Source organism: Crocuta crocuta, unplaced genomic scaffold (assembly GCF_008692635.1).
Source record: "Crocuta crocuta isolate KB4526 unplaced genomic scaffold, BGI_CrCroc_1.0 scaffold451, whole genome shotgun sequence".
NCBI lineage: Eukaryota > Metazoa > Chordata > Mammalia > Carnivora > Hyaenidae > Crocuta > Crocuta crocuta.
In genome coordinates, this window is record NW_027527963.1 from 171,651 (window position 1) to 187,362 (window position 15,712).

At 38.5% G+C, this 15,712-nt stretch overlaps 1 protein-coding gene across 1 annotated transcript in view; it reads left to right on the forward strand.

Annotated features, from left to right (window-relative positions):
* The window catches only part of SYNPO2 (synaptopodin 2), a 175,368-nt gene extending 160,094 nt beyond the window's left edge, over positions 1 to 15,274 (forward strand). Inside the window, exon 5 of the mRNA XM_077752762.1 lies at positions 14,741 to 15,274. Within this exon, the coding sequence (XP_077608888.1) occupies positions 14,741 to 15,274 (534 nt within the window). The remainder of the gene's footprint in view (positions 1 to 14,740) is intronic.
* The last annotated feature ends 438 nt before the right edge of the window (positions 15,275 to 15,712 follow it).

The window sequence follows — 15,712 nt, forward strand, 5'->3', positions numbered from 1 at the left end:
CCAGGCAGCCATTCTAAAACTTGTGAATAATTTGCTCTGAACATTCTTTCTAATTTATTTTTTAAACAGAAGAATAAAGAGGGCCTTCAGATATGATTTTATCCAACCCCATGCTTCTCATCAAGGCTGAGAATAAATATTTCTAGGAATAGAATGATACAATTTTATAACCTAGAGAAGGGACTGTACAAAGTTCCTTGGTTGTTTTCTCTTATCTTTGGGGAAAGGATTGTAGGACTTCCCTTGGCTGTAGGGGAATAGAGTGTGTTATCTGCAGTCAAAAATGTTCTTAGTAATAACTAACTTAAATCTCTCTGGAAGTAATCAAAACATTTTTATTTGGGGATCTAGGCTGAAGGAGACTTTTGGAGCAATTAGCCTTTTAGAATGAAAACGAATATGATTTAAAACTTTCAAAACTACAAAGAAATTTGTGTACTTTAATGATCACAGGGTCAAAGATCCCAATGTTTTTGCTGTGCCTTTACTTGAAGATGGTCAAATGGTGTGGTACATTGACAAAATGCAAAATCAGTTGGGAGCTGCTTAAGTATTAGAAGAATGTACAGAACAAAGGGACAAGTAGACCCACTGAGTAGCAGTTTTGATTGCAACAATAGTATTGTTTTTCAGGCCTTTGACCCAATAGTACTGTTTTTCAGGTCTTTGACCCACTGAAGTTTATTTCTAACACAAAAAGGATGGTGATGTCTGGAAGTTCCGTAATATGAGACAAATGTCCACTTACTGGTGGGAGGAGAAGAGACCAATGAGAAATAGGAGAGCTGGATATTTGAGGAATTCTGGTGTGGATGAGAGAGTAAATGCCACCGTAAATGGCAAATGGAATGTTAGGAGTGATGAACAGAAGCTCCCACCTAGTAAGTTTCTGTTTAACTTAAAACTTCAAAATCTTACAGGGAAGAGTTCAAGAAGGAATTAACAGATATATCAGACGCAGAAAATATGTTAAGAGCTTTAATACGTGTACTTAATTTCATTTTCATAACAACCTTATTTGGAGGAAAATTACCCTTATTTTTTTTTTTATTGATAAGCAAACTGGAGCTCAGAGAGGTTACGAAAATTGCCCAAAGCCACACAAATAGTCCTAAAATGGCAAACCTACCAGCTGACTCCAAGTGTATCTGCTTTCATAGTCTGTGCCTTCACCACCACAAGGCCTATCAGGTGTGTTGTAAAAGGAGGTCCTTCCTGTGGCTCATGGAAGCCAGATTGCAGGATCTCCTATCCCTTCCGTCTCTGAGATTTTATAATTTGTTGTATAAATATCTTCTATAAAACATCTGGGTGTTTAGGTTCTGTGAGTATTTTGCTGTAGTTCAATACTTGGTTTAAAAACCAAGTTCAGTTTAAAACCTGACAAGATAAAATTTGTCTGTGCCTTGCCTCTAATTCCAGGATCTTTGCCTCAGGAACCACAGTTTAAAATTAAGTGCATTATTTTTTCTAATGAAAAAAGCAAAGCTTAGAAGAGAATGATTTTTCTTTTCTTGAAGCCATGACTAGAATGATATGCTTCAGTTCTAGTGTTTGTGAAGTGTGATTATAATTACCCCCGACTATTCTTGAAACACACACAGAGATGTTCGGAAGAGGGAGAGCGTTGTGAAACTCAGAGCAGCCTCCAGGGGCAGCAGCTACGAGACACCCTGGGGTAAGGTGAGAAACAGCTGGCGAGCTGTAAAGCAGAAGTTCCAGTATCCTCTGCTTATCATTTCACCTGCATCACTAGACCTCCATCCTTTGCCGGTAAAGCTCTCATGTTCCATTACATAAAACTATGTCAGATGTATCATGCATTCATACAGAAAGCAGTCTTTTATAAAGAAGAACCATTTAGTATTTATCTTTGCTTTCACTATGCAACCTCTGTTTTGTTGTCCTTTTGTTTTGTTGTTTAAATTTCTGTGATTTTCTACCTAGCACTGTCAACCATGGTCAAAGTCAAAATCCTCTCTTATGAATGGTGCATAAATGTTTAATTATCAGTGTATCAAAGTCACATGTACACTTCATTTTTTGCACACACGAGAAAGTACTGAACTAGACTGTACTGCATTTAGCAACTAGTTATAACATCAAAGTTGCATTTCACCTGGAAATAACTGACCCACGGTGATTAATTGTAGGAGACTGTCTCTTCTACCCCCACCGCTTTTAGGCACTTTAAGTGAAAGAATCTGGAGATAACTTTCCTCCAAGCTAAAACACACATAAAAGCTCCATCCTAGATCATACCCTTGTATGATTCCTGATGGTCAACAATTGCTGATCTACTAATTATCTTTTAAAAGGAACTTACCTGCATTAGAATTACCAATTCCAAAATAGGCCAAGGTTAAGAACAAGGATAGAACTGAAAAATCTGCACACTACTATCAGAATATGTCTTATAATATTTAAGAAATAGATCAAAACAAATTTGAGCAGAAATTTTTGACAGGTGTAACTTAGGAATCTTTTTACAAATAGATTAGCTCTAGACACTTACTCAGTGCTTTTTATTTTTTGTTTGTCTTAATGGATAGTTGCTTAAGTACTTCAGACAACAGGGGTGCCTAGGTGGCTCAGTCGGTTAAGCATCCAGCTTCCGCTCAGGTCATAATCTCGTTGGTGGGTTCAAGCCCTGCATCGGGCTCTGTGCTGACAGCTCAGTGCCTGGAGCCTTCTTCCAATTCTATGTCTCCCTCTCTCTCTGTCCCTCCCCACCCACACTCTGTCTCTCGCAAAAATAAATAAATATTAGGAAAACAATTCTTAAAAAGAACCTCAGACATACATATTACCAAAGCCTCTTCTCTTAATCTCAAATGTGTACTTATAAGGACCTAGACATTTTAAGACCTCCAGAAGAATTTATGTTGTATCTTAGGCTAAGATCATATATCCAATGTGACTTAGAGGGTTGATGAAGTGTTTGTAGCTAATTGACAAGGCTTTGTTAATTCACGGATGTATTTGCATGAATCAATGCTGAAAGAAGGAAAAATAGTTTGGCAATTGGATAGTCAATAACTACCCAGCATTAGCAAAATGAAGGCGATCTTGGGAATGAGGAATAGTCAGGGGAATGATAAGGTATCAGATCCTTTGAGTAAACATGTGGTCCACATAGCAAAATTTGCTAGAGTATTAATATTCAATGTTATATCTATGAAATTACATATTGCTGTTTTGGGAGAACATTAAGAAAGCTATACCAATAGGAAAATCTGTAATAATAGCTAACACCAAGGGCAAAATTAAAGCATGCTATTGCCTCCTGAGACACCTTCTTGGACCATTAGTTGGATTACAGATACACCTGTGATTAGTATGTTCAAGTGCAGTAAATGGTTCCCAGTTTGAAGAAGTGTTCTTGGGAAATTTCTGGTAAAAGATATTTCCACATTCTCCATTTATATTTGAAAAGTACACCATCCTGACCATCACTGTATACTCCGCTTTAATCTCTTTTTCCCTGTTAGGGGGCCTTTTATTTATTTCAGAAAAACAATCGTTCATCTGAAAACCCCACTTACTTTATGACATTCCTGTCTCTTTAAAATAAACTGACATACATGAAATTAGCATAAATCCCTCAGACAAGAAAGATATCATGAAATAAAACTTACCACTTGGACGAGAGAGATGTGGTAAGGCAATTAAGCAAAAATTTTTCCTATTCTGTGCTTAGGAAAATAAGTTTTTGGTGGTTTCATGGGTGAAGAGTTGTATTTTTTGATTCCTAATTTTAAACATCACTGTGAGGCTATGTTTTTGACGAAGGAAACATAAATATGATTTGGCAGTAAATCTTAAATTTCCCAAGAACGGTAGTTTAAACATTTTCCCCAGGGAGCAGGAAATGAATCAAAGGATCTATTGCATAAGCTTAGAAACGCAATGGACAGAAAAACAGTGACAAAGATCAAGTAAGTCATTTTTCTCATACTGTATTTTCCACATCTTTGGGAAATAATGCTGTCACGTGTTGCATAGTTGTTGGTGTGTCTTTGTCATTACCACAAAGCAGCTTTAGTTTGTCAGTTTTAATGCAATTAGGAGTTGTGATAGAAGCATAGCTTAAACACATGCCAGGGAGAAATGTGGAGAATGTTGCCAGGCAAAGGCCCAGTCAAGGTATGTACACATTTCTTTAAAAATTCTTATTCCTAAAATCTTAATTGATCAAGTTTTTCTCTGAGAAAGTCAAAACCATTCTACTTGGAAATGAGTTTGCTTAAGGGATGTTAGCTTGGCAACAAATAGCAAGCAAATAAACTATAAAACAAATTGAAAAATCATCTCTCTTATCCCCACTTTTTTCCTAGAGGCAAATGCACATTCATGGTGACTTTTCTTTTTATGATTGAGGGAGGTGACAGTGGCCTGGGTTTGTTTTAGGAAAAGTATCTAGGATATTATGTGTAGCGAAAGCTATATTCAGAGAGTTAAACACATTTTAAGTGGGCTTCCCGGTGTATTAATTTTACACTAATAATGACTCTCCTTTATTAAGTGCTTACTATAGGCCAGACACTGACAGTTTTCTTTAGAAACACCTTCCACAAAGTCAACAATTTATCTATTTTGTACAGGATCAACATCCTTTGTTTATTGTGAAAAATACTTTTTTTCTGACTATAGAAAGTGATGAAATGTGAACTTTTAATAAGTTATTCAGACTTTTACTGTTTAAATCTTCTGTGAAGAGAGAGCTTCTCTTCAGAAAATATTTTGAAATGTGTTTAAAAGATTTTATTTTTACATTCAAGCCAATTAAAGTAGGCTTTTATTAAAAAAAAATTTAAGGCTTTTCCCGAAATATGAAAAATCAAAATGTCAATTCCAGCTCTTTAAATAGGACACAGTCTATGTTAGTAGGAGTATTTTCATAGGCCATAATTTCGCGAATGACATACTGCCTTTTTGAGGATAAAGGAGAGCGAGGGGGTAAAACATTGAGTTCATTGCTTTTTACTAATAGATTTAGTGCCCTAAAATTATTTAGATAAAATTTTATTATCTATTACTGTAATTTTTAAATTTCCCTACACAGACACATACCAGCTATGTGACCTAGGGTAACCCAATTTTTACGCCTCAGTTTCCTCATTTGCAAGATTGAGATTATAGGGTTGTTGAGAGGGTTAAATGAGTTAATAGAAAAACTTGCCTAGCAGTGTAATTAGTACCTAGTAAAAACTATAGACGTTTTAGTTATTGCTATCATGGCTGCTAAGATGGAAGGGAACACAGAAGTATATGTCCAAATTCCTCCTTAACTTGGTCTTCATGACCTTAAGTTGAATGTGGTTATTTTTATTCTTTTATAACAGAGTGTTAAGTACGATCAAGAAGGTTGTATTTTGGCCCACCCAGAGCTAGCAGAGGGGTGAGGTCAGTGCATGTTTCTGGTCAGCTTTGCTGCCCGAGTTCTGGCGGGAGGGAAGCAATGGCTGGCACAGCGGTATCTGAGGCGTGTGGTGTTAATGCCACTTCAAAGGCAAGGCTCTCCTATTTTTATCCCGGGTCGGCAGCCTGCCTATGCAGTTGCCTCTTGAACAAAAGGTTCTGCCAGTTCTCTGACACCTTTTAAGACCTCACAGGCTCTTCTCACAATAACAAGAATAATCACCATTTGTTGTGCCGGGGGCATTTGATTTCTGAGTGAAATCTCTGCTCTACCCATAATCTTGGGACTGTAGCCAGCATTATTACCATTTTACAACCAAGGGCAGTACTAGGGCTGGAGAGGTTGAAGTCTACGGGTCACAAGAGGCAAAGGCCGGACTCCCAGGTCACTGTGACATCCAAGTTCACATTCATTCCAATGTATCATGCTTGCTTCCATTGTCATTTATAACCCTTACCCATTCTCACAAAGGAATTTCCTTCAAGCATAAAATAAACTTTTAAAAAGTGTAATGTTTTAGAACCCAGATTTAATCTAAAAGTTAATCTGAAACAAATCAAGATAAATAGTGACAGAGCCAAGATGAAAAGCACTAGCAACAAGATGGTATCCCTTTTTTTGCTGTCTATTTCATTTATGGAACCTTCTAAGCAATATATGGTTGCTTGGCTACTTTTCAATAATATGACTTATTAGTCCTTATTCTCTGCACTATTTTTCTTTTAATGTTTGCTTATTTATTTTGAGAGACAAAGCCTATATAAGTGAGGTGAGGGGCTGAGAGAGAATCCCAAGAAAGTACCGTGCTTTTACCGCAGAGCCCCATGTGGGGCTCAAACTCACAAACTGTGAGATCATGACTTGAGCCGAAATCAAGGGTTGGCTGCTTAACCGACTGAGCCACCCAGGTGCCCCTCCACTGTTCTTGTTTGTTTGTTTGTTTTATTTTTCAGAGGCGGGGGTAGGGTTGTGAGGGAGCCCAAGTTGGAGGAGGCAGAGAGAGAGAGGGACAGAGGATCTGAAGGGGAACAGCAGTGAGCCCAGTGCAGGGCTTGAACTCAGGAGCCATGAGCTCATGACCTGAGCCGAAGCTAGGCACTAAATAGTGTCCCAACCCCTGCACTATTCTTGATGAGAAACATAATGCTGAAGATTTCTGTCTAAAGATATGGGCACTCTCTTCCATTTTTTAGATAGGAGAGTGCTACAACAGAATTTCCCAAACTCCACTGGTGAAGAAAATTTAAGATCCACTTTAGAAAAAGCAGAGCTCAAGGAATATGAGTTAGAGACTATTTTATTAAGAGACTATAACAAAAATGACCTTAATATTCCCCTTATCCCTTGACATCAAGCTTGACTGTATGTCAGTCACCTCAAGGAGCATTTATCCTACATTTGAAGGTCTTTAGATAGAGAATTCTACATCTTCATGGAGAAATGTCTTTCCTGTTAACCTGTTTCCCTATCAGAAAAATGAATCCAAGACTCCTGGAAGCTGGAAGTGCCCCTAAGAGATTAGTTCGTAGAAAATGCTACTGCTTGAGTAGAGACTGCACCTGCTTGTAGTCTCAGGATAAATGGAAAATCAACTTTCAGCTTTCTCTTCTTCAATTCTAATTAATCCCAATGTCCATTATCTTTTTCTTCTTAAGTCTTCCCTTTTTTTTTTTTTAATGTTTTATTTATTTCTAGGAGAGAGAGAGACAGCGCGAGCAGGGGAGGGTCAGAGAGAGAGGGAGACACAGAATCTGAAGCAGGCTCCAGGCTCTGAGCTGGCAGTCAGCACAGAGCCCGACGCGGGGCTCGAATCCACGAACTGCGAGATCATGACCTAAGCGAAAGTCGGACGCTTAACCGACTAAGCCACCCAGGCGCCCCTTAAGTCTTCCCTTTTAAATCTTATGAGTATATTTTACACTCTCTTTAGGATTCATGCATAACATTCTATAACTTTTCTCATTTGGGGAGTCAGAACACTCACAGGTGCATGGACCTAAACGCAAATCATTTTACTTTCTACCTGTTTAGAAAAGTTGATGTTTGTAAATATTGATTAACCCTGTTTGTTTAGAAAACATGGCTTAGTGTGCATACTGGTGTGTGTGTATAGTGAAGATGGTGAGGATGAGTCTATTTCTGTGAGTCTGTCATCACATGTAACTGATGTGGGGTTACATCTTGGGCCCCACATCATCTTAGGACTTTTGTGAAATTAACCAAGTTTCTTGGTTCTAGCAGTCTGATACAGAAACTTCATTCATGCAACAAATACTTACTAAGCATCTACTTGCCAGGCACTACTTTAGGTCTAGGGATATCTAAATGAATAGAATAAAACAATAGCTCTTACTCTTACATGGAGCTAAATTCTAGTGTGAAGAAGCACATACACAAAATAAATAAAGCATTTATTGTGTTAAATAGACTTAAGCCTAAAGGGAGAAATAAAACAGGGAAGGGGATAAGGAATTTTGAGAGAGACAAAGACAGACAGACAGACAGACAATAGCCAAATAGCGATCATATGATATTTGAGTAAGGCCTGAAGGAAATGAAACAGAAGTCATACTAATGTCTGAAGTACTATGTTCCAGGCTGTGTACCAAGCGAATGTAAAGGTGCTGAGCCAGGAGTGTGTTTGGTGTGTTAAAAAAAAAAAAATAGCAGAAGCCAGTGTGGCTAAATCCAAGAGAGAGGGAGAGAACAGGAGGAGATGAAATCAGAGACGCAAGGAGGGGTGGGGCCAGCGGATTTTACAGGGCCTTGTGGGTCAATGAAAGGACTTTGATTTTCCTTTTTGAAATGAAGAGCCATGAGAGGATTTTAAACAGAAGACTAAGTGACATAATCTGGCTTAGGTTTTAACAGGATAATTTTGACTGGAACCAGGGAAACCAATTAGGAGACCATAGCAATAATCCAGACAAGATTATGATGCTTTAGCCTAGGATGGTGTCAGTGGAGCCATGAGAAATGGTTGCAGACTGGATGTATTTACAAACTTTTTTTAAAATGTTTATTTATTCTTGAGACAGAGAGAGAGAGGAAGAGGGAGAGCATGAACAGGTGAGGGGCAGAGAGAGAGGGAGACACAGGGTTCGAAACAGGCTCCAGGCTCTGAGCTGGCAGCACAGAGCCCCACGCAGGGCTCAAACTCACAAACTGCGAGATCAAGACCTGAGCCAAGGTCAGATGCTTAACTGACTGAGCCACCGAGGCACTCCCGACTGGATGTATTTTAAAGTCAGTACTGACAGATCAGGTGTGGAGTGTAAGAGAAGAGGGAAGCATCAACAATGACTTCCAAGATTTTTTTTTTTATATTTTTATTTATTTCTAGGAGAGAGAGAGAGAGACAGCGTGAGCAGGGGAGAGTCAGAGAGAGAGGGAGTCACAGACTGAAACAGGCTCCAGGCTGTGAGCTGGCAGTCAGTACAGAGCCTGACGCGGGGCTCGAACCCACGAACCGCGAGATCATGACCTAAGCGAAAGTCGGACGCTTAACCGACTAAGCCACCCAGGCGCCCCCAATGACTTCCAAGATTTTGACCTGAGCAAATGGGAAGCTGGAGAATACCTGATGCTTTCTTCTATTCATGTGCCTCTTCATAATCCTCTGTTTTTTAGAAATTCTTATGAATGATTTTAATTTTAAAAATTTTAGGTCTTTCTTTCTCAAAGAGACAGAGAAAGAGAGAGAGAGAGCGAGCGAGCGAGCATGAGTGGGGGAGGGGCAGAGAGAGAGGAAGACACATAATCTGAAGCAGGTCCCATGCTCTGAAATGTCAGCACAGAGTCCTACACAGGACTTGAACTCACAAGCTGTGAGATCATGATCTGAGCTGATGTTGGGTGCTTAACTGACTGAGCCACCCAGGCACCCCGTTTCTTTTTTAAATTAAAAAAAAAAATTAATGTTTATTTATTCTTCAGTGAAAGAGACAAAGGAAGAGTTGGAGAGAGGCAGAGAGAGAGGCAGACACAGAATCTGAAACAAATAAATTCTTATGAATGATTTAAAAGTCAAATGAACTGTCATTTATTTCTGTTTGCCTCTGTTGGAGTTTGCTTATGATAAAGGATATATTTGTGATGAATATTTACTGATCATATATTTAAGAACGTTGTCGAAGGAGCTGAAATAACATTTGTCACTTGGAGACACTTTATCCATGAATATTTAAGCAGGAATTCAGTCCAGAGAAGTTTTTGGCTTTCAAGGTTTATGTATGAAATAATTTGAACTTCAAATTATATCATATTAAACTTCTTTGGCTTCTAGGGCAAAAGAATTCACTTGCATTGCTTTAGACTTCACTTCATCTTCCTANAGAGACAGAGTGGGAGCAGACAGGGGAGGTGCAGAGGGAGAGAGAGAGAGAGAGAAAGAGAGTGAGACACACACACACACAGAGTCCAAAGCAGGCTCCAGCACAGAGCTCAATGCGGGACTTGATCCCACAAACTGTGAGATCATGACCTGAGAAGAACTCAGATACTTAATTGACTGAGCCACCCAGGTGCCCCTATATTTCTATTTTAAATGTTAAACGTTTCCTGCCAGTTAAATTGGTTTTTAGACAGTTTGATAAGGAAAGTAAACTGCTTCATTAACTGCCTTATCTCGATAAATCAGCATTTAATTGACATGAAAAATTGGTTATGTTAAACTGAGAAAGGTCCTCAGCTCCTCTGAGCTTTTTAGGTGACTTGAGTGCAGAGCACCTTGTGTGTCTCACTTTCACATAAAGAGTGTGTGTAAATGTGATGTATTCCCTGTACCCTGGCACTTGCTTGTTCTTGTGACAAATGGAAGATGGCAACATTAATTCATCCAAACCCCAATCACAATTTAAATGATTCTTTCCAAAATTTCGAAGATTTCATTTCATTTGGCTTGCTTGGATTTAAATCTTTTTTAAAAAAGTTTTGTCAAAACAATTTCATTGCAAGTATAGTCTAACATTTGATTAAGATCTCTGGTATGAAACCACGTGGGTCCAACTTCCCCACTCCAGCATGTACTAGCTTTCTACCCTTGGGAAGTTGCTTACCTTCTTTAAGGCTCATTGTCCTTGAAAATAGGGATAATAATAGGGCCTACTTCATGGGGTTGTTTTGAGGATTATACGAAATACCCCATGTAAGGCAATTAGTAGCCACCTCTTGGCACAGAGTGTGAGCTGTTACTATTGGCTATTATTAAAGGCAGAGGTAGGAAACTGGCTCCTTTGTATTTAGCCACTGGTGGGAACATATAACACCAGGTGATTTGTGAGTTTAGTGGGGATCTTTGCAGCCTGTGCTGCATGCATTATATTGGACTGGCTAAATATTAGCATGTTCTTTCATGTGTTGAACATTTAAAGGACACACTACTCGAAATAAGCACAGACTGAATGTTCTACATGCAATATCCACAGTGCCATCTACCAGATGACAAGGCCTCTTGGTCAGTTTGAATATTGGCTTCACTGGTTTGTTTTTGGTGTTTGTGTTTATGTATCTAAGTCTAATTAAGAAGATCAAGATATTATATCTGAATTAGCCTTACCTAACAAACAGGAAGAAGAAGGATGCAGAACACTTGAGAGTCTGACCACCATAGATGTTATTTCTCCTTCGTTTGAAAATGAGGGATAGCTACAGGCTGGTGAAGGAGTCCAAAGAGGGTGGAAGCAACTGGAAATACGTGAAGAAAAGGCTGTATAGAAGTGGAAGCAGATCTATCTTATGCTGTTAGGATTAATGGGGTAAAGTTTTGGGAGGCAAAATTGGGTTCAGTGTAAGGAGGAAGTTCTAAACAGTTAAAGCCTGTTTAGGATTGACCAAGATGCCCTGAAAACAAGTGAGTCCCCTTCTCCAGAGCAAGGCCTGAGTGAAGTGTAAGGGTTCAGCTCAGAAGTCTATTTGAATCTCTTGAAATTAATCATTAGAACAGTTTTTTCATTCTATATTTAGCCTCTAATACATTTTTAAAAGAAAAATGAGGGAAGGACTTTTGTGGTCTACTGAAAATCTTAATGCGACATAATAGGATATTAAAGCGAAAGTTCCCCCAAGGCTCTCATATATGAGATGCTACACTCTAAAGTCTGATTCCAGACTAAACTACAGACTCTTCAAAGAACACAGCAGGAAACCACCCCCACAGTTCTGGAACCTCCCAGTCAGGTCTAGGTTGTTATGAGGGATCAGAGTATGTCAAGGAGAAGAGGATTTCATGACGAAGAACTCTGGATGCCATAAATCACAGGGTGTGGATTTGGAGTAGGTGGAGGTGGGGAGGTCTCCACCCCCTTGAGAGAAGAGTTGCAAGGTGGCCTCTTAGAGAGCTTGATATGAGATGAGGATGGATAGGATGACAGAGTGGATTGGGGTCTGACACCCTCCCAAGAAATCTGAGAGGTGAGAGATGGGCAGAAAATTTGTTTTGGCAAAGAATCAGGAAATCTACTGCTGTACTCCCAAAGGCAAATGATGTGTGTTACCCCATGGACACATCAGACATAATGCTAATGTAACATATTAGTTACAGTTAAGTGCTTGCATATCAAAAATTTTAAGTTCTTTAGATACTAATACAACCCATGATGGTAACAACAACCAAGCATCTAACCCATGTTATGCTAGGATTCTACTAGTGGACATTCAAATTCCAAAATAGAAGAAACACCTCTGTTATTTTCAGGTCCCTTTGGTCATTTCTGGCTCAGGGTATGTCATGTGGTTTCCTTTAGCCAGGCAAGCAGAGCACAGCATGAGCACTAGGACAGAGACTGGCAGGAGGAAATTGTACCCAAGAACAAGATGTGAAAATTGCTTTGGGGAAATATGGTAAAATTAGGGGTTTGGGTGCAGGCAGGGACTAGAGGACTGCAATATTTTAGGCACAAAGAGAAACAGCAATGTACCTAAAGACTATTTATACCATCTTTGTGAGTTTACGTGCTATTGTTAGCTTAAAAACTATGAAGGCATGTTTGGCAGTCTGAAGAATATGTAGAAGAGCAATAGTCATTTTGTACATTGAGGTAATTGTACTCTTCCTTCACGACCAGTCCTGCTACTATATTTGGCATGTGTGTCTTTTACAGGAGATTATTATTTTAACCTTAGTACTACTTAAATTTTTTCCTCAGAAAGCTTTGACTTACTCTTTCAGTATCATATCTCAGAGTCCTACTTTTTGCTCACATATTCAACTGATTGACATTTATGCCCGAGGTGAAAAAAAATCTCTGATCTCTTTGTTATTACGATATCATTCAACAATGTTTTTTGGACTAATTTCTGTTAAGTTTCCATTCTTCAAAAGGTCTTCAAGGTAAGAAGGTAGAAGAAAAAATGGAAAATAAAATTTTCACTTTCATCCAGTATTTAGAATGTTCTATCACTGAAGTGTATGTGTCCATGTTGTACATAATTCTTCCACATATATTGATAATTATTTCTTTTTGTAGTCATTAGCCAGTGATGTTAGTCACCTATATGTATATTCAGGATCACCTTCTGTATTTCTATAGAATCTTAGATCACTTTATTAACATCCCTTCAAGTCTCTATTGTTTTAAAGACCTGACTAAAACAGGTCCCTGAGGTGCTATATCTGATCAAAGATCACATAAAGCAGATATCACTGGAATTTGAAAACTGTCCAAGGACTCTAGATCAATGTTCTCTCTCTCTGTTAGTAAGGACAAAAGGGAGACATAGACATATACTATGGGAGACCAGAGCTAAATACCTCTTTATCATGTTGAATGTTAATACTTCTCACAGTTTAGAAAATTTCCTATTGATCTTGTCAAGATAGGTAAAGAGTCTTTTCTGTAAAGTGACCCTCTGTGACTGACTAACTTGCCACAGCAAAGCTAAAAATAATACTGTGTTGTATGTTTCCTGAGGGCAAGGACTCTATTTAAATCATCTTGGTATTTCCAGACTCATAGATGAATATGCCTGGAAAATATTAGGTGTCCAATAAAATTTTCCCCTCCCTGATAATATAGTCCAGAGAACTTATTATTAGATCTAGATTAGGATAAAGAGATTAATGAAAACCATTTTTTAGGATTCAACCATTATTACTGAAATTTTAATGGTAAAAAAGAGAGAGGCCAGATTCATTATATTAACCGCTTTATTCTTGATATGCAAGCCAAGAATGAACCATCTACCTTCTTTGTGTGTCTAATGGAAACAGACAAACAAACAAACCATTTGAATCTAAGATAGTTTGTCAAATCCAGATGTTGATATTCACTTAAAATTCAAGAACTGAAGAAAGAAAACCTGTTGAAACCATTTATGAAAGCATTTTTAAGCATGGCAGTGCTTTTTGTTCCATAAACACACACTATTATATAATACTTTCAAAGTGACTCATTTCCCCTAGGTGTACATTTGCTACTTTTTGCCAGCAGTTTGTCTAAAGAGTTTCATGCAGAAGGAAATGTGTGAAGAAGTCATGTAGATAAGTAGTCTTCAGGATTCCTAGAAATACAGAAGGGGCAAAAGAAGAGAGAATTCAAGAGCTTCCAATAAATTGTAGTTCTTCATACTGACAAACCAAACATTTAACATATAGAAGGGGATGGTACAGGGACACAAACTCTCAAAGAAATAAGGAAAATAATACACATAAAAGGAAGCAAAATGCAAATGAAACAAGTGGCAAGAATGTTTCTTTGAGATATGGGCAATATACCATGCATAGAAAATAAAGATCCACGTGATCTTCAGCAATGTATAAATAGATTTTGAAAAGAAAATGGCCATCTACTCCATCAGATCAGTAATGTTAAATACAGCTAAGTAGCTCTTAAGTTTTTGTTTTTGCTATATTTGGTGGACCAAAATAAGATAATAGACTGAAATTTACCTGGGAAAAATAAAATGCCCAGTAGCTCATGGCCTGTTTCTGGGGTAGTCAATATGTTTTGTTTATTTTGTACCAGGAAAACAGGACCTTAATGAGGGTGGGCTGTGTATGTAGATATGAATATGTGGAGGGTAGGTAAGTAAGGGCGGCTCCCAGTGATAACAGAGTCCCTATGGTAGTGGTTGTACCTAAGAGAGATGGTAGTGATTGGAGCGATAGGTTCAGAGATTGAGAGCAGCAACGAAGTCCTAAGTGAAGACCAAGTCCCAGGACAGAGATAATAATACAGAAGCAGCCTGTATTGGCTTTAGGATAAGCATTTTGGAGATTTGATTTTTACAGTGCTCAATGACTGCCAGGATTACTTTGGAATAATAGTCAGACAGTACAAACAAATGAATGAGATATACTAAAATGTTCATTGTTTCTAGGAGATTGGACACTCCCTTTCTCTTCCTGGAAGACCAGTCCCACCCACCATCTCTACAACATCTCCTTGGGTACACCAGCCTGCTTATAGCTACTCTAGCAAATCAACTGATAGGCTAGAGAAAGCACACAAGAGACTAACTCCTTGGGAAGCAGCAGCAAAGTCTCCTCTTGGTCTAGTGGATGATGCCTTTAAACCCAGGAATATCCAAGAATCCATTGTGGCAAATGTGGTCTCAGCAGCACGGAGGAAGGTGCTTCCAGGGCCCTCAGAGGATTGGAATGAGAGACCGTCCTATGTTCCTCAAGCCCAGAAGGCCAATACAGGATCATTTGCAAGGCAAGAGTATCATGTTGCATCCTTACCTAATAATATGCCCACCAACTCCCAGTATGGTTCACAGTTCCCATACACATATTACAGGCAGCCTTCCAGAAAAGATCCTGAAATAATGTCCATGGAAACTAGGTCTGATTACTGTCTCTCAATAGCTGATTACAACTACAACCCACACCCAAGGGGATGGAGACACTAAACATGAATCTTAGAAGAACTGGTCATGTGTTATCTATAATAGTAGCTTTTACAATGTTCCTTTGTAGGGCTTTTCACTTTTCTAGCAGATTTAGATTCACTTTTGGTCTTGGCTTGTTCTCAGAAGTCATTTATTTGAGTTTGTGTGTGTCTGTATATGCACATGTGAGTGATCTCATCCTTGTCTGCCCATGATAGAGAATTTCTTAGAGGAAAAAATTAATCCTATGCCTTGATGTGCTGGTATGTATATCTAATTCATAATCTTTATTCCATTTATTCCATTAATAGGGAGTAGTCTAGGTAACTAAACACTGCTCAATGAAAGTGAAATTATATATTTTCTTCTATGTGTCTTAGTCCAAGAAGGAATTAATGAAATATGATGTACTAATTGTCATTAGCTGAAACAGCAAGGAACATAATGCTGGTGAAGATT